Here is a 26,295-nt window from a genome sequence, read left to right as displayed (position 1 = left end):
TTATATTTACCCTCTTCTAGTAATAAAATAATTAATATATAGCAATTTATTATTATATACAGAATGTAGGCTTACGTGACATTAAGTTTCAGGTAACATAGGGAAACCCAGAAAGAGTTTCAGAAAAACTTTTACTAAGTCCATCCTAATTGTCAAAATCAGTGGTTGTTAACTTTTTGGCACTGCCCTTACCGGCTAAACAAAAAAAATATTTTACAGACGTGTAACCATAGTCTTGAAAGCGCAATTTTGTTAACAACTGTGTGCTTAGTACGGTAATTAATCAACAACACTTACAAACAACTATAGTACATACAAGAAAGTATAGGCCTACAGTGTTTGCCAGGTTTTCAAGTTTATTTCATTAATATGAAAGTCTGACATTTTAGCCCAAATTATTCTTTACGTATAATCTTTGTGCGAGCACCATAATAAAGATGAATTTTAATTTTGGGCGTTCAAATCCCTTACCAATTTACTAACCTTCTTTGAACAATGTTTAATAGTAGTGTAATGAAATATAGCCTAAAAACTTTCTGTAAACTTGGCTGAATTTGACCATAATCAAAACCCGCATAAAAATATAGGCCTAACACTGAATTACTGCTTTAACTCTAGGAGTCGAACCGTTTGAGTTTTCCGGTCCAGGTTCGCGTTCAGGGATTATTTCAGAATGTTGTTCAGTTCCGATTTTGATTCGGAGAAACGTAAAAGTCCCTTTCATCTCCGGTTCGACTTAATTTATTTTTAAAACCGATTAATAAAGTTCAGATACAACATTAGTTGCGGAAACCTAAAAAGGAAATCTAACATTAGTTGCGGAAACCTAAAAATGTGGGTCAATTGATCTTGGGAATGATTATTGATTTGTAACTCGTTGTTTATCTAAGTTTCATGACGTAGGCCTATTAATAAAACATGCATCACAAGTTGTACATGTGCCTATACGAATTATTATTATTAATTATATTATGGTTGAGTGAACCACTTTTTTGACAGGTTCGGGTCCAATTAAAGTTCAGGGGTTCTTATAAAATATTCGTTTTACTTTCGGTTCTTTTTCTTGAAATCTTTCAAAAAAAGGTTCGGGAAAATTGGCCCAAATACGGTTCATAAAGTTCCGGTTCGGGTTCGATTCGGCTCCCTGCTTTAACTTCTTAAATAAAACACTGTTCGCGTTAGATTAAAACATGTTCTTTGTGCGAATCTCATTTATGTTACTAGTTTTTGCATTTCGCTTTGGGCGAATATAACATTGTTATAACATATTTCTGTATATAGAAAGTAACACTTGTCCAAGCCTTATACTAAATAATGCTGCTGCTTGCTACTAAGTACTTGGTTATAATTCAAAAGGTTGATCGATATAATTCTTTCAACCAAAGAAAAGAAATACGTTACGTAAACTCTCGAGTTTTTAACAAAAGGCACTTTGGGGCGTGGTAGTGGGTGTGTTTCAAAAACGTGTGACGTCACAATTGATTGCGAGTTAATGCATTTCATGCTTCACCAGAGATAGAGCTAATACAATGTTGTTATTACAGGTCTCACAGGATTGTATGTTACGCAACCTATTAGACTTCTTTCTTAGCAAATGCAATAGATATAGAAATAAACTAATAGTAGATCATAGTGAAGTGCTGCACCTACATGCTACAATACCTTCGCAAATATTGCTTTAAAATATTACAGTAGTAGAACTCCTACTGTTGTGTTGTCTTGCAATTATAGTTGTGCTCTGGCCGTGCACCTGTTTGCATTCTGTGGCAGGTACACACCCGATATTTTAAAGAATTTTATGTGCACACCATAGTACATTATACACTAAAATTTCGAAAAAAATATAGAAATGTGGAGGATTCTGTATGTACCTCAGAAATTTTTCACCCCCATTATTCCAAACTAGGAGACAAAGTTAAAGTTAAAAAAGTGTATTGTAACAAAGATTTTTAATTAAATGTATTGTACATTTTCCGGCGCTGGTCTAGAATCCTACCACAACGCACATTATTTTGGTTAGGTTGCGGGTTAGCGTTTGGGTTAAGGTGGGTCAAGTATTATTATTAAATAAAGAATATAATAATACTTGACCCACCCACACCCAAACGCTAACATGCAACCTAACTCATATTTGTGCGTTGATTTCATGACTGTGGTAGGATTCTAGACCAGCGCTCATTTTCCTTGATAGTGTTTTAGTTTAACTTTAATTTGATTTAAAAATAAAAGTTGTAAATGTTTACCCCAAAAGCAGGATTTCTTGTCAAGCATGTAGTTGGTCGTATCAAAACTGCAACTGGTGGAATTTCGAAGTGTAAGTTCTTTTGCCAACTTTTTAACTAAAGTTAAATATTACCTTGTTTATAGTTAACAATTGGTAAATGTTTAGCTGAGCTTAAATAAACTCTAATATTCTGCCGACGACCACCCAATGTCACAATCATGGATGGTCAGAATATTTTGGAAAAGAGTCATTCAATGTCCTGTATAGTACTTACAATTATTTCTTTTTACAGGTGTTGTTCCAACTTCTTGTCATGCAAAATCAACATATTCCTGGCAAGATGCGTTTAACCTTGAAGGACAACTTACATCTGATGAAATTTTAATACGAGATCAATTTCATGCATACTGTCAAGACAAATTGATGTCTAGAATTACACTTGCTAATCGCAACGAAGGTCAGAATGCTTAGGTTGTTATTTAGCAAAGTACAATATTCAACTTTTTTTTTAATTATTTTCTACTTTTTGCTTAATATAACTATAAGACCACATTAATATATGAAGTAAAATGTAAACTATTGCTGCCAGGCATAATGTATAACCGAGTGTTGCTCATCCAGCAATTTTATATAATAAACAATTGACATTTCAACATCCTATAAAAGACTCCTTAATCAGGATAGTAGCATATCATGTAAGAAACTGCCGGATGAGAAACACTCGGTTATACATTATGCCTGGCAGCAATAGCTTATTTTTTACTTCATATGTTAATGTGGTCTTATGGTCCTATATTTTTATTAAATATTATTGGTTATATAGTTATGTCTAACATTTAATTTTTACATTTTTGTGCACAGTCTTTGACCGGGACATTATGTATGAAATGGGTGAGCTTGGAGTTTTGGGAGCAACAATACAGGGCTATGGATGTGCTGGGGCAAGTCCAGTGGCATATGGGCTCATTGCAAGGTCTGATTCGGCATTTATATAGTTGTTGTATTGTACACTGTTCCATTTCAGAAAAACCATCAATTTTTTGTGCAAACTATTATTAACTTAGCCTTAATTTACCATTTTTTCTCATTGAATGAGAACATTTTCGGAAGAAAATTGAAGCTTGCTCCCTTTTATGACCAATTCCAAATAAATTTGATAAGGTGAACAAACTGTCAACCTTCTTAACTAAAATGTTGTTGCAGCCCATTTTTTGTTGATTTAATGGCGCTGGTCTGGAATCCTACCACATTTTGTCTGGGGTTAATATTGCTAACATTAATATTAGGTTAGGGTGCAAGTTAGCGTTTGGGTAGGTCAAGTATTATTATTATATTATTTCTAACATTTTTTTGCCTTTTCTTGCAATTGCAATTTCAACAACTCGCTTCGTTACTGTTAAAATAAATGTGGTAGGATTCTAGACCAGCGCCGATTTATTAAATACCCCTTTAGTCATTTTAATGTAAAAAATTTAGCCAGCCCTATACTACCTCATTACCTATATTGAAGTGACACAGCATAACTTTATTGGAATGTTGTTGTCAATTAAATTTACAGAGAATGTGAACGAGTGGATAGCAGCTACAGGTCAGCAATGAGTGTTCAGTCCTCACTTGTCATGCACCCTATAAATGCCTATGGGACAGTTGAGCAGAAAGAAAGGTTTCTACCAAAGTTAGGTAAGGTTCTACCGACTTTTGACTGCCACTCATTAAACATTTTTGCTAAGTTACTTTTTGTTTAAGTTGGTATTCATGAAGTGAGTGTTTATTTTAAAAAAAAAGAATCTTTCTTTCCTTAAAATGCACAATATGTATATGTTGGTAAATGTTATTTAATAATTAACAAAAGCTATATTTTTATGTTTTTTGAATTTTAAAGGGGGTGGTTGAAAAGTTTTATGATTTAAAATGAACCAAATTTGTTTTACAAATAGAATGGTATGTATTAATGAAATCAAGTTTTACCTAAAATTTATCTTAACTATTTCCTTGCATTTTGTAGCCAAAGGTGAATTAGTTGGTTCATTTGGACTAACTGAACCCAACCATGGAAGTGACCCTGGAAGTATGGAAACAAAGGCTGTTTTTGATAAGTCATCCAACACTTATACATTAAATGGTTCCAAATCATGGTGAGACATCCATTTTGTTTCCATGCTATAAGTTTTCGAGAATAGTACTTAGCCCAATAATGTGACCGAAACTAAATTTGTACCTAGATTTATATGCTTGCCAAAAGATGGAATGAAGCATAGTTTTTTATCCAGTTCGATTTCAAATTAAGTTTAAGGTAAATATGTTGTTTTTGCCGAGTTATCAACTTTATTTTTACAGGATCACAAATTCACCCATCGCTGATGTGTTTGTTGTTTGGGCAAAATGCAAAAAGGAAAGTACTGGTAAGGAGGTTGTACGTGGGTTTATACTTGAGCGGGGAATGGCTGGTTTGTCCACTCCTACTATTCAAGGCAAGTTTTCCCTTCGAGCATCCGCAACTGGCCAGATTGTTATGGAAGATGTGAAAATTCCTGCCGAGAATGCCTTTCCTGATATTGAAGGACTTAAGGTATGCAACAACCAACCACATTCATTTTAATGTTATTTATCAAATATATGTCAGAAACATATTTCGCGAAATTACTAAAGAATTAATTTAATAAACCATGTTCTACGTAGTAAAGTTGGGTAGCAGTTCACAATTTAAAAAAAAGATGTTGTGTCAAAAGTGAAGCTAGGTATCTAAACAATTTTTACTTTATAATTTAATGCGGTTTGATGGTTTCACAGGGACCATTCGGGTGTCTAAACAGCGCCAGGTACGGAATCTCTTGGGGTGCCCTTGGCGCCGCCGAATTCTGTCTGGCCGCCGGGCGCCAATATGCCCTAGACCGCCTACAGTTCGGCAAACCCCTGGCCCGCAACCAGCTGGTGCAAAAGAAGCTGGCCGACGCTTCTACCGAGATTTCAATCGGTCTGCAGGCCTGTCTGCGCGTCGGAAGACTTATGGAGTCCGGCGAGTGAGTGAAATCGTGTTTGTCTGCATTGTAAAATGGCTTAAGCGTAACTTAGAAATACGTTTCGGGGACGGTAGAAAAAAGGTTCTTAGGCCAGTTAAGTCAGTCACCAGGCGAACACCCCCCCATAGGACACAATGAAACAAGAATAATGGTAATTTAGAATAATTTTTAGATTTAAACAGCTGTGCAAAATTAAAATTATCAGGAAAATTCATATTTGGTGGTTCTAAACCAGACTTGCGAATTGACTTCAATTTGTATAATTTTGCCACGAAGTTTTCGGTAAGGTTAAGTGAGTTAAAAACTTCGACTTTGATCTCTAATTTTAACCGTTGCAGCACTACTAATGCCACTCGATCTGGAATTTCAGGTCGGCGCCCGAGATGGTGTCTATGGTTAAGCGCAACTCTTGCGGCAAGTCGCTAGACATCGCGCGCCAAATGCGTGACGTACTTGGGGGCAACGGAATCAGTGACGAGTACCACGTCATCAGGCACGTCATGAACCTGGAGTCGGTCAACACGTATGAAGGTGAGTTGGTTTGAATGCAACAAAGAAGACGGTTGTCGTCAACCCTAGGCGTAAAGATAAAGAGGCATAGGGTGGCTATTGGCTTAACAACTTTCTTGGGGGTTTAAAAAATACGTTTTTTCGATCTACGTTTTACAAATATCTCAAATTGGATGAATATTTGGCTCAATGATACTGATTGATTATCCCTAGTTTAGCCCACAAAGCACCGGTAACTTTACCTATTATATTACGTTTACTGAGAAAGGTTAATCCTTGCCAGGTTTTACTTATATTTAGACAAACAAAACTACTTAAAAACGTACAGAGTTATTAGGTAATTTTGGTTATGGTCATTTCAGGTCTAATATTGGCGTTAAAAACACGACCTCCTTTTTTCAAAAATATAAAAAAAAAACAGCCACGTGGTTTGGCAACCGGCTTTTTTAACAGTTTTTCTGCGTTTTTGATTGGATGATATTAATCTGAATTTAGTTCTGTTGTAAAGCCAAGGTCAAAAAATCAACCTAAATTATTTTCCGCAGGCACCCATGATATCCACGCACTCATCTTGGGAAGAGCCATCACAGGAATCCAAGCCTTCACGAATTAAAACACCTGTTCTAATTATCATTTTTCCGTTGCGCAAAAGCCACCAAAGAGAATATTGGTGGCGAAATCATTTTACCTTAAATAATTAATAGTTGTTTTAACTTGACACTTTATGTTAACTAATCGTAGTGAGTGAATTAGTACGAACGTGTCTTTCTTGTCTTTGGGCATTTTAACTTTTTCGAAAGTAAGTTGCACTACCGGGTGAATATGAAGTAAAACGTTAGCACTTGTTTCAAGTGCCTTTTCATCGCTGTGTTTATTTTTGATTTCTTGATAAACGTAGATCTTCTATTCTGTAGAGCACACAGTGATAAATTAAATATCGCAAAAAGGTGTCCTGTCTTATGATTTTCCGTACTACTGACAGATATATGATGCGAAAAGAACAATAGAGTAAACATTTTTTATTCCACGTTATTTTTGGTTGCCGTATTAAGCAGTAAATTGTAACAAAACAAAAAATAAATCCGATTTTTTTGAAGGCGGTTCATTTAAATAACAACACTTTCGTTTTAAAAAAAATATTGTATACATTCTGTTGACTTGAGCTTCCAATTCGCAAGTTAGCGTAGCAATTGTAATAGATTTTATAAAAGCGTTTAATAAACTGAACGCATTTATAGTGTAATCTCCGAATCATCGTGCAGCACATTTCTCACTTTGGTATTTTTTCCGTTATCGTTTTATACTGTGCAAAGTTTGCTCGTTACGGTCCGACTGACCGCAGCTTACTTAAAGATATTATTATTATTATTCTCGAGACGCACCAGGTGAAGTATATTTTTCCTAAATTTTACGGTTTTCAGTCCAAACTCGGCTTTCTGTGTTACACCACGCCAAACAGGGGCGGATCCAGGGTATTTCTTCTTAGACCTGCAAGATGAGTCTTGTTAGCTGCTGTTTTATATTGGTCTTCATTCATAGAATATTTTCGCACTGAATTGTGGATACGGGCATAAATAAAACAAAAATGGAATAATTTATAAAAATATCCCTCACCAACACTTGAACCTGAACCCAAACACCAACGACAAAATTATGTTATATTTTAAAAATTCTATGAACTTTTGACAAAAAACGTTGTTAACTTAATGTATAAAATAAAACACTGTATCCGCCACGTGCTTAAATTCGCAATACAGTCCAAATTTGAGAAATGTTACATTTTTGCCCAACTAATAAGCGCGAGTAGTACGAGGTCACCGCATCAAACCATATGTTATCCTCTGTCAGTAGGCCTATATCATCTTTTTAGCTACTGTGACTCGATATCATGGCTGGATCCAGGATTTTTGTTTGGGGGGTCGGAAAAGCTCGTGCACAAACTCAGCTAAAATCCGGTCTAATCGAGCGAAAAAAATTGACTAAACTTTTAATATAAAAAGACACGTGACGCATTGGGCACATTAATAAGATTCGCATATTGCTCGAAAAAAACGGAATTGGAAATTTATTTTTTTAGAGCCTATAGCTAGGTCACACGGTGCAACATGTCAATGATAGGCAACGACTCGATGACCGCAAGGTCCTTTTGCTATCCTTGTGTTATTCTTGGTGCTCTTACTTCCATGTTTGCAAAGATGCAAAAAAGTGTGTAGTCTGTAACGCCTCTTTGCAAAAACTGGCAAAAAGCATAGTTTGGGGGCATAGCTTGGTTCCACTCTGGATCCGCCCCTTTTCGTTCTAACAACAAATACCTTAGCACCGTGGTCGGCAAACGCCGGTCCGCGGACCGGTACCAGTTGGTTACCGGTCCGTAGCAGGGTTGTAAGATTAAAATTTTGTTAAAACACGAACTTAAATATCCTTATTTTGAGAAGCTGGTAATAATATAGGAATTGGTATTTATGTTATACGGTTATACCAGTGTGATTTAAGAAAAAAACGTAAAGGCCTAAAAGTTTTGAGATAAGCCGCGGGCTGGGTTAAACTAAATTGTTTTGCTGGCCGGATGCCGCTCGCGGGTTTCAGTAAGTTCAATAATTCTTAGATGGGAGCATCTCTTTGCGGCAAAACATGCATAAAGTTCGCATTGAAAGTTGTAATAAATTTCCTTTCCTGAACATTTGTTGTTTTTTCAAGGCCGGTCCGCGACAAAATTTTAGTTTTAAACCAGTCCCCGCAGTGCAAAAAAGGTTGCCGACCCCTGCCTTAGCAAACCATATGTGCAACGGAATCCTCAAATTGGGATGGATTAAAATTGTCCTTAAAATGTGGTGGATGTAATCTGTTGAATAAGCAGTAAATGGTTTATTAATTTTTCGTAAATATAAACCTTTTTTGGTCCATGGTCTGTCAAGATGACAAGAACAATTAAGGTGCATTTACCTGATCACCCATTAAACTTTAGTAAACATGACATAATCATACAATTTCGACTCTAAATTTCAGACAATAAAATCTCTTTGGCCATAAAAGTATATAACACGTTTGTGTGCATAAAATCCAAAAATATGTAGAAACCTAACAATTTTTTGCTGTAGCGAAGAAGCCTTCACCTTGTTGGGTCATGTCAATCAAGACATGAACAAAATCATATAAATTTGAAGGATAATATTTTTGTTGTTATAGATAAAATAACGTTTACAAAAAAATAAATACGACCGGCTGAAATATTGTATTCGTTTCCATTAATTATTAAATCTAAAATCTTATTTGATTTTATCAAATGTTATTGTAAATTGTGTAAATTTGCCCTTCCATCAGGCGTATGGGATTTATGATTTTCATCAAGTTGTCAGAACAGAATAGGTGTTAAAAGTTTGGAACGCTGGGTAATACAAATTAAAAAACAAATAAAGAGACTGGTTTGCCGAAGCAACTACAGCAGTGTTTGAAGAAGTGATGTATTACAGTAAAAGTAATATGCCGTTACCAGGCAATATATAACATATTGCTTTAACCATAATCTTTGGCAACTTGTAGTTAACTAAATATGAATTTATGTTTGCATTGATAGGTAAATTTAATAAATTGCAACATGTCCGCCACAAAGCACGGGCTTCAAATTTTGAAAAAGATTCGACCGACCAATGCAGTCAACACCAATTGGGAGGTTGGCAAGTTTGCAAATCAGCTTGACAGCATTAAAAGCGATTCTTCCAATTTGGAAAAGAAATGGGAAAAGCTGAATTACACAGCAACCGGTTACGCTAGGTTGGGATTGCTCAATGACGACATGTTACACGAGGAGAGCTCCCTTATCAAAATGGCCCGAAAAAGGATGACCGATGAGCAGGCACAAGCCCGTTGGTTTCGAATCAACCGAGCTATGTTGCTCTCAGCCAATCATCAGTTGCTTCCAAAAGACCAGTGGACGCCCATGGATGCCGAACATCAATACATGAAGCCTATTGTCGATGGAATGAAAAAAGAGATCCAGGAGAGAAATCTGATGAAGTGTGCCCTGTTGGATTTTGAAAGCTCGACCGAGAGACTCGCCATGATCCCCTTCCGTATCATAAACTACCTCCAAATCTACAAGCTACGCAATCAATTGAAGCAACAGCTGTTGGTTTAATTTAAAAATGTTTCCTAGGATATCTGCAAGCTTTAGGAGTTCCAAAATATTATAATATTTGCCCAAAACGGATATATCATTCAATAAATTTGTGTTTGTTAAAGGATTTTGTGGTTGAATACACATTTGTATTGATAAAGTAAACACTTTAAGGATAACACTTGGTGTACATCTAAACTATTTTTTAAAGCATAGCTTAACTCATTAAAGGGTTGTGTCTGGAAGAGTAGATCAGAAAAAGGTACACTTTTCTTGAAATTTATACTACTGTTAAAGTAATTCCTGCGACCTCTAAAACATTCTGTGTGAACCTTAGTTTAGGACAGGGCTGCAGAGTTGTAAAAAATAACCCTAAACCCTAATCTGTATCAGGCTATAAAAATAAACCGACCTGTCTGACCCCGGCGGCTACTACTTATTCCGCTTATTTGAATAGAATGAATTTCAGCAATCAACTTCTAGGGGTGCCTGGTTTAGGGTGTTTTGGCTTCTGTTATGAAACAGAATAGTTTTCTACATATACAACTCAAATGTTGTAATCTTTGTATATGTATGTATAAGGCTCTGAATACCCTTCTTTGTATATGTATGTATAAGTATATGTATGTATAAGGCTCTAAAATCTTGATCTGTTGCTCAAAATATTACACATGGAAACTACTTAAAAAGAATGTGCAATTAACTAGTGGAATGAATTTAAAACATTTGTTGCTGTTGAAATAACAAAATGCATTAAAAGCAGTCTATATAAAATATAAGTTAATCATCCAGCTCAAGATAAAATATTTGTATTTCAAAAACGAACATAAAAAGGAGAAGACAAGACAACAACTGGACAAAAAACGAATTTTGAGAGAGGACATTTGGATAGAAAGACAATAAGCAATGACAATGTTGTTAGACAAAAATGATAAGCAAAAGGACAAAAAACAATAACTACACAGTCAACCAAAATTTTAAATTAAAAAATAGGTTAAATTCCATTTAAACTTTGTCCGCATTAAAGTTTGACAAATATTAATTAATTGGGATTCAAGGAACACATTTTTTTGTTATGGAAAAGAGAATCATGAACAATTTCTTTTGGCAAAAATTAAGGGAAATGAATTAGGTGGAAAAGGGAACAGCACCAACCCCGACACCTCCATCATGGGCCCACATTCGGTCAGAATCCTTCCAAGAGTTTGATTCAGGGTCATAAACTTCTACGGAGTTGAGATTGGAGCAGCCATCATAACCCCCAAGAGCATAAATTTTGCCGCCACTTACAGCCACGCCGACACGGCTTCGCCGTAACCGCATAGGTGCAATGAAACACCACTGGTAAGTTACCTTGTCAAAAACTTCAACAGAGTTAAGAAACTTTTGCCCATCATAGCCGCCAACGACAAACATGCGACCTTGCAAAGAGGTGACCCCATGTCTGCAACGCTTCGACAGCATCGGCACACTCAGGCACCACTTATCCTGTTTAGGGTCATAGTACTCAATGGAGTTGAATAAAGACAAGCCGTCGTGACCACCAAGAACATATACAGTTCCTTCAAAGACACACACAGCAGCAGCACTTCTGCTCTTATTCATGTTGGCAATCTTTGCCCAATCCTGCGTGTGTGGCCGGTAGACTTCACAGCTGCTTAAGGAAGCAATACCATCATATCCTCCACACACAAAAAGCTGGTCATCATGAGCGACACATGCCAAGGCACTTCGCTTTTCCTGCATTGGCTTAATGTCACACCATTCGTCAGCATCAGGAAGATAGAGCTCAACAGTATTGAGGCGATTTGTACCATCATATCCACCAACTGCATAAAGCTGGCCAGCCAGAACTGCCACACCAACACGACTCCTGCAGGTGTGCATTGATGCCACAATCTCCCACCTTCCAACTATTGGTGTATACTTTTCTACAGTGTTTAGTGCTTCTCCAGCAGAAGTCAGGCCACCAACAGCATAGATCATGTCAAGAATCTCGCTACAGTAACGTGGACGTACAACGTTTGGAGGAAATTCAGATCTTCTATCAGGAATCAGGTGATAATCTTTTGCCTTGTCCACCAGATCCCTGCAGTTGAGACAGGGCTTAACTGCTTGATCAACCTGCACAACGTCACTAAGAAATTCGGGACGTAGCAGGGGAAGCCGGACTTGTTGAAGCAGCTCATGCATATAAGCAGAACGGTTCTCTGGGTCATGTTTTGCCCAAGCAGCAGCTGCATGAAACACTTGTTCCTCTGACTTCACATGAAGCTCATTGCGCATCAGAATCTTGATGACGGCATCCTTTGAAAGTGTGAGGAATTCTTCTGACTTGGAAACTTCCACAAAATGCTGGTGTAGATAGCTGTTGGCTTTTTCAACAAGGGGCAAGCACATAAGCATTTCGCCAAACTGTCGGATGCCAAGACAGTTGTTAGGGTGGAGCTGTTTCTTCATGAATTCACAGCAGAAATCTTTGACAACGTCAAGCTGAAGAAAATTGGCACCGACCATGACAGATTGAACACTTCTGTTGTCAACTGTGATACTACCAGTGTAGGCATAGTTAATAAGTGATTCAAGGGCATGTTCTTCGATGCCTTGTATGACAATTTCATTTTTATGAGTCTCCATCATGTCGCAGGTGAACATACTGTTGAAGTAGGGAATTGAAGCGGCTAGAATGATCCGGTGAGCTGAGAACTTTGTGTCATCTACCTTCAGTGTCACATCACACATTTTACCTTGACGTCTGATATGCTGCATCATGGAAAATGCTTCACTGTTGAAGTTGTGGTTTTGCAATGTCTCCTCCGCAGTGACATAGTCAAGTTCAGATAAGTCAAACGACATTTTTTTTAAATAAAATTTCATGTACTAAATATGAAAAATATAAATTACTACACACAAGGCCTAGCTAAACAGCCAACAATAAAAGCACGCCTAATAATACAATGATTCCAAATTTTAGTAAGCATATATGGAATTTTTGTTTTGAGCTCATAGATTTGCATTGTATAAATACTTAATTAAACAAACATAACTATTCAAAACATCAGCTTCAGCGGTGGTTATGATGAATAACCTAACTAAAGTGTTGTAAAACGAGTCCCTTCATATAATTTATTTTATAAAATAACGATAATACTTAAACACCAATGTAAAGAGATAAATGTCATCAAAATCTTACAAAATATTATATTGCCTCCCGCATTTGAAGTCATTTATGTGAAATAGTCAAACCGGTACCAAAACATTTTATTAAATGCTATCAAAAAATTGTTTCGCAAAGCCAAGACTTTGAAACCGAAACTAAACCTCTTCATATTGCACGTGTAACTTTAAGCAACGACATATAACTTAAAGATGGGGACATTGACTGAAAACCTTGTCAGCAAAACAAGCGCGTCATGGTTCAGTGGGCGGCATTTAATCGGATCGCATACCAATATCCACTGATGCGTCAGTAGTTCACACCTGTACTTCATAAATTTTGCATTTTTTGTCTGTTCTGTTTTATGTTTTGTGCTGAGACGGCAATTTAAACAGTTTTCGTTTTTACGAACGATACAATCAGATATTCCTTTTCCTTTTAAGTTTTTAAAAAAGTACAATTTTTGCAAACCTAACTAGGGTAACGGTGTATTTTTTCCTTTTCTTCAAATTTATAAAAAACGCCTTTCGAACTAAAGTTATCTCAAACAACGTTGTTTTAACTTTTTCGGTTGCCTATATTAGCAAACGTCTAAAGTATTGCCTGCTGTGCATATAGTAGCCTTTTAAGTTAATTGTGATGATATAAATAAAAGTACTAATTTCTTATTAAATGCTCATACATATGTAGGGTAATTTCAAAATATGGCTACTGGTCATACATATATCCCTCCTGCACCGGGTTGTTTATTAAACATAGCAACTGCCGTAATTGTCCCACTTGAAAAAAAAATAATGAATGAGACAGGTGCGTGACGGAAAAGTACATAAAAGAGAAAATAAAGAAGCTAAAATTTTACCAAATAAATTATAATAATTGAAACACTTTCACACAAGAAAACCCTCCTATCGAAATTGAAAGTTTTACTCAACGATTTTCGAGCAAATATATACGGTAGCTCAGAAGTCCGGGTCACTTCAATCTGTTTGTTTTTCAAACCACATTATTTATTTTTTGCTTCATAGGCCGAGAAAAAAACTTTGGATGATACTTTAAAAAGCCAGTTAGGCAAAAATTGCGTCGCCAAATTTAATAAGCGTTCTCGCACCCCTCTTCGCCAACACACCAGTATACAAACGCGCTATTTTACCGGTAATTTGCAGGTCCAATACTTAACGTCACCGTCCTGCCTAATTATCCTCTTCACACATTTTCGTTGCGGCCGTGTGCAAACCTTTTTGCAAGTTCATCTCGGTGTAACCTGTTTTTGGACCACCATGCTATACAAAACATGGTGTTTTCGCTAAAGTCGAGGACAATGATTTTTTTAATTTCTTGTTCCTAAGCTTTTTAAGAGTACCGTAATCCAGTGCTCTTTCACAATGTTGGTGAGAGTTTTATATGGCTGCAGACTGCTTGCGAGTACTGTTGAATGTCATAAAACAGCATTTAAACAAACTTGAAAAAAAAATAGCAAAGAAACTATTTAATTATCAATAAATCTGTGAAGTATTATTGGTTCATTAAAAGTTTATGATGCACACTTGTATACCCTTTCGTACTGGTGAACCCCATGCATATTTTGGTGCACCTTAGAGTGTAGCCATATTTTGGTGCACCTTAGAGTGTACCGTGCACAACGGCTGAGGAGCACTGCCGTAATCGATGGACCTCCAATGCTTGTTTCGACAAAAGATCTGTGCAGAAGTAAACCAATCAATAGATTTGACCCAAACGTGTTGCAATAGAAAACTTGCCTCAAGCGACCAGGGAGCTTCTAATCTAAAACATAAAATCGGACATATGGGCAACATTGATTTAATGAAAGCAGTAAACTGTCTGCCTTCTATGACCCATGCGTTTCTACCTGGGGATTAGTGTGTATTGGCAATGCGTAAAACGTGACAGGGCAATGTTGATGAGTTAGTGCTTTGTGAAGATTGGTGATGGCTTTGGCCTGCGCTATCAACGCATAGCTGCCATATTTGCCACCACTGATAGAGTGTCACTGTCTCGCGAAATTGCTTAAAACATATTTGCGTTGCCCCGAAGGGACAGGAAATGTAGGCTTTGGGCAAATTAACACTGCTTAAAATTAGTATCAAGGCCAGTATACACCGGAAGCCTGTTCTAGAATGATAGAGGTATTCAGATACGCACGAGGCTAAAACGTATTTAAATATACTGTGAAAAATACATCAGCGAAACATTTGGTCACACAGATCAGAAAACGTTATTAGATATTACAATTTTTTCCAGGGCAGCCATAGTGCGCTAATAGCGTAGAGTATTTTAGCCAATATGGACTATAATTACCATCGTCGTATGAGATAACAAATATCTGATACTATTGTAAGAAATACCTAATGGGAGGAAGCATTGACACAAAGCTGTAACTTCTGCTTGCGGTTATTTCGAACTCGTTCACGCCTATCTTTTTTATTGTAAGCACGTAATTTAAGGTATAGCATTAAAAATGGTAAGAACTTTGCATTTGACAATGACCCAAATATTTTTTATTTTACCAATAAGCTTATACTTATTTGAATACACGTATGTACTAAAAGTATTACATTAGGACCAATGTCGTTGCTTCGGAAAACAAACAACATTGACGTAATCGGAGAACCGTCGGAAGTTAGAAGACATATTGTTAAACCATTAGTTTAATGTTATTTTGCGTTTAGTACGTGAGATAACAACTATATCAAAAAGTTGTGGTGAAATATGTTAGCAAGAATAACCGCCTCTCCCGAACTTTTGCTAACAAAGGATCCCTAGGCGTATAGGTCTTTAAGTATATACAAATCAAAAGCGATTTCATGGTCCGGTACGATAAGACGTATCATAAATCTGCTGCCAAGAAAGGTTTATCTTACCGACAACTTGGAATTATAATGTATTAAAGTTATTATTTTCTGAAATTTGTATTAAAATACGTTGTAGTTATATTGCTTTTTGGCAGCTCAAATACTTAACGAATTGTCGGATCCCTGAGCCCTAAAATAAATTATTACGAACTAAAAGTTAGCTTTTTTTTTTTTCTTAAATCAACACATATTTCAAAAAAACATAATCATTCAAGACCTAATTTTTTATAAAATATTTATTACCTTTTTTTTTTTTTTCAGAAAAGCAAAGAATTATTGGGGACCCAAAAACAAATGAAGAATAGATAGTTATAAAAACCACAAAAAATCAGCAGTTACCAATACGTTTATTTGTACGATGAACTTTTCATAAACTTAAAAAAATATTGAAACATAAAATGCAATTAGATTCAAAGTGCAAATCCACTTTCATGTGAATGTGTTGTTTGTTAACCGATTCAGCTAACCTTTTGTCCGGTGTTTGCTAGATAATAAGTTTATCGCGGCTTATGCGTAAAATGCTCTCGACCTTCGCCGTTTTAACTTCACCTGGCATTTACGAGGTGCCGGGTTAACGCAAAGCTGACCACAAATAACGCAACAAGTCATTAACAAACGCGTCATCAGTCTCCGACTTTTACCTCGGATTATGCCACCACGTGCGCCAGGAACCGATTTCTTCAAAGAACGCCTTGATCACGCGTTCAAAGCGTGATCGACAACAGTTTGGTCGTGACCTGAGCAAAACGCGAGCATGATTAGTTGCGTGCTAAGAAACAGGTTTTACGTTTTTCACTTTCGTGGTTTCCGTGATTGCGTGTTGCGATAGCGGGATATTTCACTTGCGGATAAGTCGGTTGAAGCGGAAAATTATTTTGCTGGGTTGGGTGGCGTTTGTTTGACAATTTACCATATCTCAGCTCGAAGAAACACACGATGCTAATTACTTTCTCTCCTGCCCGTGGTATGTCTAACTATAGGGATATCCGACAATATTTGATCGAAGCCGATGCCCAATACTGAGACGTAGATGTGCATCGATCCGAGACAACATTAATAAAGGCGTTGATGACATGATATTTTTTTGTTGAAAAACAATAAACATCATTTTCCACAGTTTTTTAAAATAAATCATATGCGTACATGACTTTTATGTGCCAGATCTGTTTTGTTCGGCTCTATGAGATAAAAATAATTTTGATAACAAAACTTATAAAATCGTGCCACTAAATATTTAAAAAACGGAGAGGTTGTTTTTATTACTAAAAAACGCACGTAAGATATATTGGGTTAGACGTATTATGTCTTAAGCTGCCCATGAATTCACAATCTAATTCAATTCCACAACCAAATACAATGAAAAAAACGAGACTAAACCGGATAAACTATAAATCAGACATTTATACCGTTTTAGAAATAAACGCAAATGAGACACGACGGTTATATTTCTCAATACATAACCTTTGGCACCTCGGGATACAAATGTCAAGTCAAAAATATACTATGTTCCTGTAATAAGACGCTGTGTGATAAGTGTTATGGCATTACTTTGGCTCTTTTTAAGGGAAGTAAAACGTATAAATGATGTTTTCTATTAAACATTTTTTTAAATAATACGCATGTTGATATCGGATATTAAATCAGCTTTCAAACGTTTGGGAAACCTTTTTTTATTTTATTTCGTAAGCAATATATTCAAGAAATTTTTTCTTTAAAAAAAAAATAGCTAGTTTAAAAAAATACTTTAAAGACAAAAAAGGTACACTTTAAAAGTCATTTAAAAGACAAATATGGGTAAGATTTGAAAAAAGGCGATCTTTAAAAATATAGGTATATAAGCTTTGCTTTATGGCAAATTTCCCCGATTTATAAACCGCAATCTAAACAAGCGCTGGTTGCTGCAATTAAGTTCTCAACGGGACCAAGTTCCCGTCACCTCGCTTGCAGTGACTCCAAATATCTATATAAACCAGTTTGTGAAAGGGTAGGGCGCAGCGAAAAACCGCAGCGGGAACGGTTTGCGTAGGCAACAAATCCCTCCGTATAGGCCGCAAATTCAGAAAGGAACCGCGAGATTAGACGCTCGCCAAAGGCGCCGGTAGTTGCTGAACTAGTTAGTCCAGTTCGCTGCCTAATACATATAAATCACCGCGTCACTATATTGAAGTTGATTCGAGGATCTGTTGAGGTTGCGACAGCAGCCGTTTAATTGGAGATGACAAACTGTGAAATTACCGTCCAGGGCCAACTGTTGATTCCGAGGACGTTGTGTTTTAACCGTAATTGCGTTCACACGGGCTAGGTTCGGTTTGTGGAATTACTTCCTTTTGGTTGCTGCGCCGTAATTGCCATATACACCAGCATATAAAGCTTAGCCTCCGTATCTGCTCCTTACAGGCTCTCGCAGCAGTAACGCCCGGCACCTGCACGCTGCTCGCAATGTCGGGTTTACCGAGATCCGCGCAACCGTCGGTCGGTGACGCACGTGGAAAGGCGCAGATATTCTTGTAACTTTCGACTTGAACGTGTCACGCAGCGACGTCATCTAAAGCGCTACAATTCGGATCTCTTACGATAATAATGAATCAGGTAGCGGAGTCACGCGTGCAAAACCAGAGCGACATATTTTTAGTTTATGGAAGGTGTCGTATTCCGTGGAAAATTGGGCAATTGAGGATGCGGCTTGGACCCCGAAGGACGTTTAGGTAGGGGTTAGCTGATTAATTGAGAGTAATTAAGAACTTTGCTCCTGGTTTAGTCGGCATAGTGGGGTGTGGTAGTAGAATGTCAATTATCAGGGTTCGTGACAAGCTTAAACAAGGTAAAATAAGAACCAGCAAACTAATATCTTTATATTTTTTTCTGCCGGAAAATACTACCTACGAACGTTCGTAAAGTTCACTGTTGTATTATAAACGCGATGTGGTTGTTGGTATGGAAGAAAATAGTTTAGAAATTGTTTTGAATAAATTTTTGAATCATTTTTTTAATGATGATTGTATTTGAATAAAGATAAATAGAACAAAAGTGTGAAATAACATATAACTAGTGGTGTTTTGGTGCTACCATCAAATGGCTTTAAATACTTTTTTCTACAAAGCGTGAGAATTGGTAACCAGCGCGAAAAGACCCGCGAACTTCACCTTTTTCTGAACATTACGACAACGATTACGAAACCTCCCGACACGCGTTATTTCAAGACTCTGGACAGCGTTGAAAAGAAAGATTTCCTCGGTATATAGTTATTTCGCTTGTAATTACGGGATTGTGTCTTCCGAACCTTTTTTTTCTCGTGTGTTGGTCGAGCACATTTCTACTATTTAACAGTGTAATGCTACACCCCTTATCAAGGTTCAATTGAGAATTGCGTTTAGACAGGTTTTGAGATACAGGTTAGGTTTAGTGAAAAAGGACGACGAGTTCCGTTTTTAGCGCAAGTTTTAAAGGCATCTGTCGAGATTTTATAAAAACACAGTTCATCATTTTTAAGTTTGTAGCGTGCACTTGTTACGTGTGGAATTGTGTTCAGTAGAATCTTCGAGCTTTGATTTTATCGTGTTTAATATAATAGTGAGAAACTGGATATCGTGCGGCATGTTTAAGTTTTTAGGACGATTATCAACAGTGTATTTTTTTTATATATTAAGGTTATTGTGTAATAATTATAGATATTAATACGTAAAATGTACCACATAATCACAACATAGAGCACTTTTCCAATTTTCGACTAAAATTTAAGCAATATCACCAAGATAACGTGTCGCTTAGATCAATAAAACTTCGAATTTTGTATTGTTTAGAGAACGGCGCACTTTAACGAGAAGGTTCACCACAAACCTTTTCATATCGGTTGATGTTTAAAGACAACAAACAGACTCATTTTCATCCGTGCTTAAGGGCAAAGAGTGCGCCACATCTTTCATGTTTTGACGCTGTGCAACTTTTAGGACATGTCGGGGCACAGTAGGACCACTGGATATTAACTTTTAATTGAAATAATGAATGTGCAATGAATCGAACTATATCGGTTGAAATAGTAAAATCGTCCAGCAAACATCACCGACGAAAATGAAAACACCCAACACCGCAGAACTTGTCGTTCTTTCAATGTTCAACCTAGTTGTCATTGCCTTCACGATGCCCGCCAATGTGGACAATATTCAACATGAATCCGAGTTAAAACTCGAAAACGCGATGACCGCGCAACATATTCAAACCGGGTACATCGAGGTGAACCTCACGACGCCCTTCGAAATTTTCGGCCAAGGAAAATTCCACAAGTTATTTGTGAGTATATAAGATGTTCAATCGTGGTGTGTTGTTATCTCACATATCTGACATGAGTAATTGACACAATAAGGCCATTTGTTACGTAAAAATTTTAGCCATCATATTCGGAGTGAATAACAGTCAGGCCATTTTTTACGTAAAAGTTTGCCCATCAATTTCGATATGACAATATATATTTAGCAGGTTATAAATTAAGCATGTGCCTTATTTAAATTAATTGTAAAACATTTGGGGTAAATGTATTCAGGTGTATTTTTAGGAAGCTTTGTTAGGATATCAAGTGTCAAATATTTCGACAAGGGGGTATTTTAATTCAGCTGTAATTACAACCGATAAAAATGTCTCATTTTTCATTGGCACTATAGGGCTAACTAAATAATTTTTGAAAAGCCTCAGGCTTTTCTCGACCCGAAAGCAAAAAACACTGCGAACTTTGTTTCGGTGTCATGAACAGCGGGCGAAGTTGTTGTATAAAATTTATCGTCAGCTAATCCGAAACCCGTTGATAATATCGACGAGGCGCATGCTAATTGGTGGGTTTCGCAAGTGCAGTTATTATGTATGTAGGTGCGTATAGGTACCGGCGTTGATTTCCGGACTAGTTTCCTTCTCTAGCCTACCGCTAAGTTAGTTTACCGGGCTTTGAGAAGACGTGATAACCTTATTTTACTGGTAGAATGTGTTTTTCGCCTATAACTACATGAAGTATGGAATTTAAAAATCCGCTAAAACCGTCGAATCTGAAAACCCTCAACAACATTGCGCCTCGAACAGTATTGTAGATGAAAATACCTTGATAGATCGACGTACAAATAGCACAATACTAAGTTAGATCTAATCACTAAAATCGAAGCTACGACAGAAACGTCCACGTCATGGCTGTGAAGCACTACAGCTACGTCATAAATGGAGTTGCGCCCCAATTATTATCCACGAACACTCATTCACGTAAAACGGCAGTGCAGTCCCTAAATTAAATCCAGACAGACGGACTGTCATTCGTCCAAGAAATGCAAGTCTGCGTCGCCGAGATTCTTATCGCGTTCGATAAGGTATTTCACGCCACGGTTAAAAGTTCGCATTCCACAAACAGACACTCACCTACATATGTGGCAAAACCTAAATACTCCCCTCATAAAGGCATAGGCATGTACGTCTTTACTTGGGTCGCCTATAGACGTGATTAGACGGTTGATAACAGTGCAAACCTACAATACAGATCAATACAGTGGGAGCAGTGAGCTTCGGATCACCACTGCGCACCAGCGTCCTTAGCAAGACCAGGAAGGACGTTATTATCTTAGCTCCGCTGCTTCTCGACACCACATCACTGAAACGTGAGTTTAGAACGGTCAATTTTCCTCCTATATTTTCAAATGTCAAAGCCAATAAATAGTTCTGTCACTTTTCCCAATTTTCCTCCTATTTTGTTTTTAATTTCAACAATTGTCACAGTGTAAAGCGTCCCTGAAAATGGCCTCTTGATATATTGTTCATGTATTCAGGGAATCCGAAAATGAGTTTCTCCCTATTTGAAATACGTTTCGCAAATGTGATACAATTTAAACCATATGACGTAGCGTCTAACCGCGCCTTAGTATTTCATCAAATGAAGTTAGATTTCCACGATAGTGTCATGGAACCTTCAATACAGCAACGCAATTGCAAACTATGTGAAAACAGATGGCATAACGTCTTTTGCAACCAAATAAGATTTGTGCGTATATTGTAACGCATTGTTTTGCTCTTGTAAACTATTTTTAATAGTTACTTACAAATCGTTTATGGATCAATTGTAAAATAGTTGTTGTTAAAAGTTATTGGTCAAAAAAATTTTTTTTTATAAAAAATCGTTAACATAGAGATTACAACAGACGGGTATCTAAGAGCAAACTAACTATTTCGGCAAGGTTGGGGGCCAGGTGATTTTTAGCTCCACAAGTGGTTTAATCCAAACTAGATAAAGCAAGCATTCAAACGCTTTGATATCGATCACAATCATAGCGCTATGTTTGACAGCAGCCGAGCAAAACATAAACTTCGGTGTTGTCGGCGACGAGGAACGAAAACAAGTCGAAGCCGATCTGCGCGTTGCAATGAAAGACGAAGAGATCGTCGTTGATCGCACATTTGCTGTTAGATTCAACTTCACCTTTCAAAACGTAAGTTCTAGAAACTGATATATAAACCAACCTGATACTTCAGGCCTGACAATTTCTTAGGTTTGTTTTTCAAAGAATAAAAAAAGTCATTTGTCAGAATGCAAAGTTGTTTTAGATTACAAAAAATAGGAGTGTCAAAAAGTATTTCATAATTAAAAATCAACCAGCACATTGTGTAATTCACTCGAACGTAAATTGTTGGTTTACTTTAATTTCATATTTTATGGAGAATTCCCACATAACCCAAGATGTATATTCGAGCAGTCAAAATAGCTAATAATAATAGGAACTTCCTGGCAATTATTATAATTGGGTGGTACCGAGGCCGGCGTTTTTTTTAACACTTGGAAATCTTACCTTTACAGTCAGTCGACAGTCCTGCGCAAAACAACGCCTTTCAAGTCGTAATCACGAGCGGCGGCGGCGAGACATACGTCACCTTTAAATATGACTCGGTTGACGTTTTTGCTGTAGGAGATACGTACGCCAGGGTAAGTACTTTACGTCGAAAACGTCGAAATTTCCCATTGTGACTTATCTGTTAAATACAGGCAAGGACGAAGAACTTTTCTCTTTATTATGGGCGGATGATTTATTCCTAAATCAAACAGTTCTGGGAGTTTTCTTTCGATCGTAATAATTACACGATTCTGTTTATATCTTAGATCGGCATGATGCCGAGTGTTTTTTAACAGAATAGTAGTTTAACTAGAATTAAAACGCCGTTTTGACTTGTTAATGTTAAGAAATAGATAAGATTTTAAAACACATTATTGTGTTAGCGTATTTTTCTTGAAGTTTGCGTTAATATTTTCAAAGCGGTATAAACTGTTTTTTAGAAATTAATATTGTAAGCTTACAACCTTGATAATTTTTATATATATCCTCGTCATAAAATACCTTCAAAGAGGCCAGTTCCTCACTTAATGAACGTGCGAAATAAAGCAGAAAATAATAGACTATTTACTCCTCGTATCAAATAAGGGCCTTTTTCACCGCATTTTAGGCGGGACTATTTGCTGTCCGCGATGGCGCTATCCAATGCACGCATGAAATCGAACAATCGGGAACCGCCGCTATGAGTGACGTCACAAATTCGACCAACGTTGGGTTGCCGGGACAGCTTTATTGGAGGGGAGACTTGCCCCTGGAGTGTCGCAATTTTCGTAAGTCAAAATATATCGTACTAATAAAAAGATTTTAAAATGATTTGAGAAACCCAACTTAGAAATTTTACGAACTCGTTGTGAAAATCGTTTTTATTATACGCAAATCTGGATTACTTATGATATTAAAATGATTTTACGCCGTAAGCAATTTTGGCGTAACTGTTCCGCCTGTAGTATAAATAAATGTAATGTAATGACAAATTAACTGTTCAAACTTTTTGTAGAGACTCTCACTCAAGGAAGTGTTTTTTATGTTGAACTTTTACACGTACTTCTTTATTAGCGAATACATACTGGCTACAGAAAGCAAGAAGTCAAAGCATGACGCAACCTTACCTAACCAAACTGATTCTTATAATTTAGGTGAAACAGGTTCTTCTGAATGTTCGTATTATTATGTTAACAGCCCAGCCGATAATTTTGTTTTGGGACCTAACAGTTCGAAAGAGATATAAAAGCTAAGAATCCAGCGTGTTTGTTTTTAGTTTGCCGTTATCTTTCTGCCGCGTTAATACGTGTAAGTTCGTTAGCATACTGATTCGCGTTGAGCTTGAAAATCGGACTGAACCACGTGGACCGTACACAGAGCCAGCTCACAGACTTACCACAATCGTCGCTTTAGGCAAGATTCGTGCCGGTGCACCTCGATATTTTAGTTGAAAGTTATTGTGATATTTATTTAAATCAATGCATTATGCGGTGGATATACGCGGTAATATTTTCGTGGGTGGAGCAGATATACCTCATGCAGTTAGGCGGTCTGTTTCACGTATAACAGACAAAAACCTAGCAGTCTAGCCAGGGTAACTATGTAGGTGTTAGACATATACAAAGTGTGTGGGCGATTCTGGGTAGTTATGCAACGGTTTCCTTCTATGTGGGTGTAAACATTAAAAGAGTTGTTCAACCAGTCTCAATTTTACACAGAAATTCTACGTTTCTGCCTTCCAAAATGCAGGTATTTACCGAATGTTAATAGCAATGTCTTTGATGTAGATCTTAAGTAATAGAAATTTTTGAATTTTATATTATCCGGTCTATTCCGAAAAGCAGATTAAAGCGCTAGGAAGCAAATATCGGGTGTCGGCACGAATTTCTTTAAAAAAAAATTGTTAAAAAGAAAAAAAAATATCAATTTTAATTTTGGGTATTCTTTCTTTTATTTGTGCAAACGGTCCCCTTAGAATGTTTTCTAATGATTTTTTGGGGGGCTTTTTAAGGTATTGTTTATTAACCACTGTTTCATTTTCTTTAGTTTTCAGAACATTGTATAGTTGCGTGCTTGGAGTAAATCAGGCCTCAGCGAGTCCGGCAAAACCGACAAATCTTGACTCGTCTCCCTTTTTCAATGCCATTATTATTTGTTGTTCCCTGTCAGGCTCGGACTGCGGCAAGGTGAAGGAGGTGCCAGAAAACTTCGACCTCTGTCCGGTGGGCAGCTTTTTCGAGACGCTTACCGACGAAAAGTGGCGCTTCTATCGTTTCTACTTCTGCACGGCAGGGCGAACGCTAGCAAACGGGCTGGTGACGGTGAAGCAGGAATGCCGCTACGACCCCGACTACTACAGTTACGAGTGGCGGAGCCTATCCGAGGCCGAGCGCTGCTCAAAGCGAATCAAAGGTGCGAGTTACAGTCCGATCACAATAGCCGGCTGTTGATTTTGTTGAAACTGAATAAAGACTCATTCGAAACGTACAAAAATATTCCCTATACTTCTGTATATGGGCTTTGATGTTTCTACTATACGTTTAACTAAAACCTCCGACCGTACGGCTAAAAACATTGCAAACACAGTTAAAATATTTTTTTATTTTGGCCTTTCAACTAAACAGCAAGTCAGTTCGAAAATAAACTTTATTGTTATTCATTTTGCTAAATAGGCTACTTATTCCAAATTTGCTCAAACGATTGCCCGAAAAATCTTAACAGGCCTAACTGTAACTATAAGAAAAATGTTAGAATTACTAACCCCTTTTCAATAGGATTTGAAATACATTGCACAATTTAAAGCATATTTTTTCCTTGTTGCAGATTTCTGGGCCAACTTTCACCGCACCTCCAGCATTTTTGGTTAGCAAGACCAAAAAACAACAAAATTCAGAGCAATCCCGAGTCTTCAACCGTCATTCACCCTACCCTTTATTAACTTAATTCGCAAAGTGCAGTGTATTCATTCGGTGACCAGTATCGCTTCGCAAAATAGAAAATCCTATATATTTATCAATGCAGTTTGATGTCATGCTGCTTTTAGTTTAGAGGAGTCTAGAGGCGTTTATTTGGTTTAAATTGGCAAATCTTTCAATCCAAACCAAATGGGCTGAAGGGAAGGAAAAGAATCGCATGTTGTTAAAAATATTGGCATTTATGTTCTAATTTAACCGAAATTGTATTTTAAAGATAGTGTCAGTAACGCGGCGCAACAAGTTATAATGTAGGTACATCAGTGGTCTCCAACCTTTTTATAGGCGACCCCAATTTAAGTAAAATAAAATCAGAATTTACATTGTGACCCCATTTTGGGAACCGTGGCTACATATGTGCACCAAAATGATTAATTTTAGAAATTAAATTATGAATTTGAATCAGGCACACGAACGAACCCAAAAAATTCAATTAAGTTCAACACTAAATTGCATTCAGTGCGATGCATGTACTAACAATCCACCAAAAAAATAAAAAAAAACGCGACTTCACTTTGCAGAAGATAACCGTCATGTTTTACTTCTATGCGATTTACGATGTTTCGTTTTTATTATGCTCATTGCGCGGCATTTCGTG

At 37.0% G+C, this 26,295-nt stretch overlaps 4 protein-coding genes across 5 annotated transcripts; 3 read left to right on the top strand and 1 right to left on the bottom strand.

Moving 5' to 3' along the window:
• The first annotated feature begins 2,163 nt into the window (after positions 1 to 2,163).
• On the top strand, positions 2,164 to 6,696 carry LOC146163665 (glutaryl-CoA dehydrogenase, mitochondrial-like). Its single transcript, XM_083381361.1, has 9 exons — positions 2,164 to 2,314; positions 2,517 to 2,681; positions 3,086 to 3,197; positions 3,783 to 3,904; positions 4,230 to 4,359; positions 4,562 to 4,793; positions 5,015 to 5,244; positions 5,615 to 5,775; positions 6,300 to 6,696. The coding sequence occupies exons 1-9, from the start codon at positions 2,236 to 2,238 to the stop codon at positions 6,365 to 6,367; spliced, it is 1,299 nt and encodes a 432-aa protein (XP_083237487.1). The 5' UTR covers positions 2,164 to 2,235; the 3' UTR covers positions 6,368 to 6,696.
• A 2,636-nt stretch (positions 6,697 to 9,332) lies between these two features.
• Positions 9,333 to 10,029, top strand: LOC146163664 (cytochrome b-c1 complex subunit 7-like). The gene has a single exon (XM_083382096.1). The coding sequence runs from the start codon at positions 9,350 to 9,352 to the stop codon at positions 9,887 to 9,889; it is 540 nt and encodes a 179-aa protein (XP_083238222.1). The 5' UTR covers positions 9,333 to 9,349; the 3' UTR covers positions 9,890 to 10,029.
• A 689-nt stretch (positions 10,030 to 10,718) lies between these two features.
• Positions 10,719 to 12,758, bottom strand: LOC146163663 (kelch-like protein 18). The gene has a single exon (XM_083382095.1). It carries the CDS (start codon positions 12,743 to 12,745, stop codon positions 10,997 to 10,999), a length of 1,749 nt encoding a protein of 582 aa, XP_083238221.1. The 5' UTR covers positions 12,746 to 12,758; the 3' UTR covers positions 10,719 to 10,996.
• A 7,088-nt stretch (positions 12,759 to 19,846) lies between these two features.
• On the top strand, positions 19,847 to 26,190 carry LOC146163662 (uncharacterized). 2 transcript variants are annotated; one of them, XM_083382293.1, is made up of 7 exons: positions 19,847 to 20,182; positions 21,405 to 21,522; positions 22,208 to 22,347; positions 22,713 to 22,838; positions 23,354 to 23,513; positions 24,895 to 25,137; positions 25,549 to 26,190. In XM_083382293.1, exons 1-7 carry the CDS (start codon positions 19,964 to 19,966, stop codon positions 25,590 to 25,592), a joined length of 1,050 nt encoding a protein of 349 aa, XP_083238419.1. In that variant the 5' UTR covers positions 19,847 to 19,963; the 3' UTR covers positions 25,593 to 26,190. The 2 variants fall into 2 exon arrangements, with proteins under 2 accessions (XP_083238419.1, XP_083238418.1); XM_083382292.1 differs by having other exon boundaries at positions 22,205 to 22,347.
• The last annotated feature ends 105 nt before the right edge of the window (positions 26,191 to 26,295 follow it).

The sequence above is a fragment of the Ascidiella aspersa genome, chromosome 2, assembly GCF_963924565.1.
Source record: "Ascidiella aspersa chromosome 2, kaAscAspe10.2, whole genome shotgun sequence".
NCBI classification, from domain to species: domain Eukaryota; kingdom Metazoa; phylum Chordata; class Ascidiacea; order Phlebobranchia; family Ascidiidae; genus Ascidiella; species Ascidiella aspersa.
Note: the sequence above shows the minus strand (reverse complement) of the source record. Positions and strands in the feature narration are given on the sequence as shown.

Coding starts and splice junctions, on each gene's coding strand:
- LOC146163662 (XM_083382292.1), top strand. CDS start 19,964: ATGAAAACACCCAACACCGCAGAACTTGTCGTTCTTTCAATGTTCAAC. Junction 20,183..21,404: donor GAAAATTCCACAAGTTATTT/GTGAGTATATAA, acceptor CCTACAATACAG/ATCAATACAGTGGGAGCAGT. Junction 22,839..23,353: donor TAGGAGATACGTACGCCAGG/GTAAGTACTTTA, acceptor ACCGCATTTTAG/GCGGGACTATTTGCTGTCCG.
- LOC146163665 (XM_083381361.1), top strand. CDS start 2,236: ATGTTTACCCCAAAAGCAGGATTTCTTGTCAAGCATGTAGTTGGTCGT. Junction 3,905..4,229: donor AAGGTTTCTACCAAAGTTAG/GTAAGGTTCTAC, acceptor TGCATTTTGTAG/CCAAAGGTGAATTAGTTGGT. Junction 5,776..6,299: donor GTCGGTCAACACGTATGAAG/GTGAGTTGGTTT, acceptor TATTTTCCGCAG/GCACCCATGATATCCACGCA.
- LOC146163663 (XM_083382095.1), bottom strand. CDS start 12,745: ATGAAATTTTATTTAAAAAAAATGTCGTTTGACTTATCTGAACTTGAC.
- LOC146163664 (XM_083382096.1), top strand. CDS start 9,350: ATGTCCGCCACAAAGCACGGGCTTCAAATTTTGAAAAAGATTCGACCG.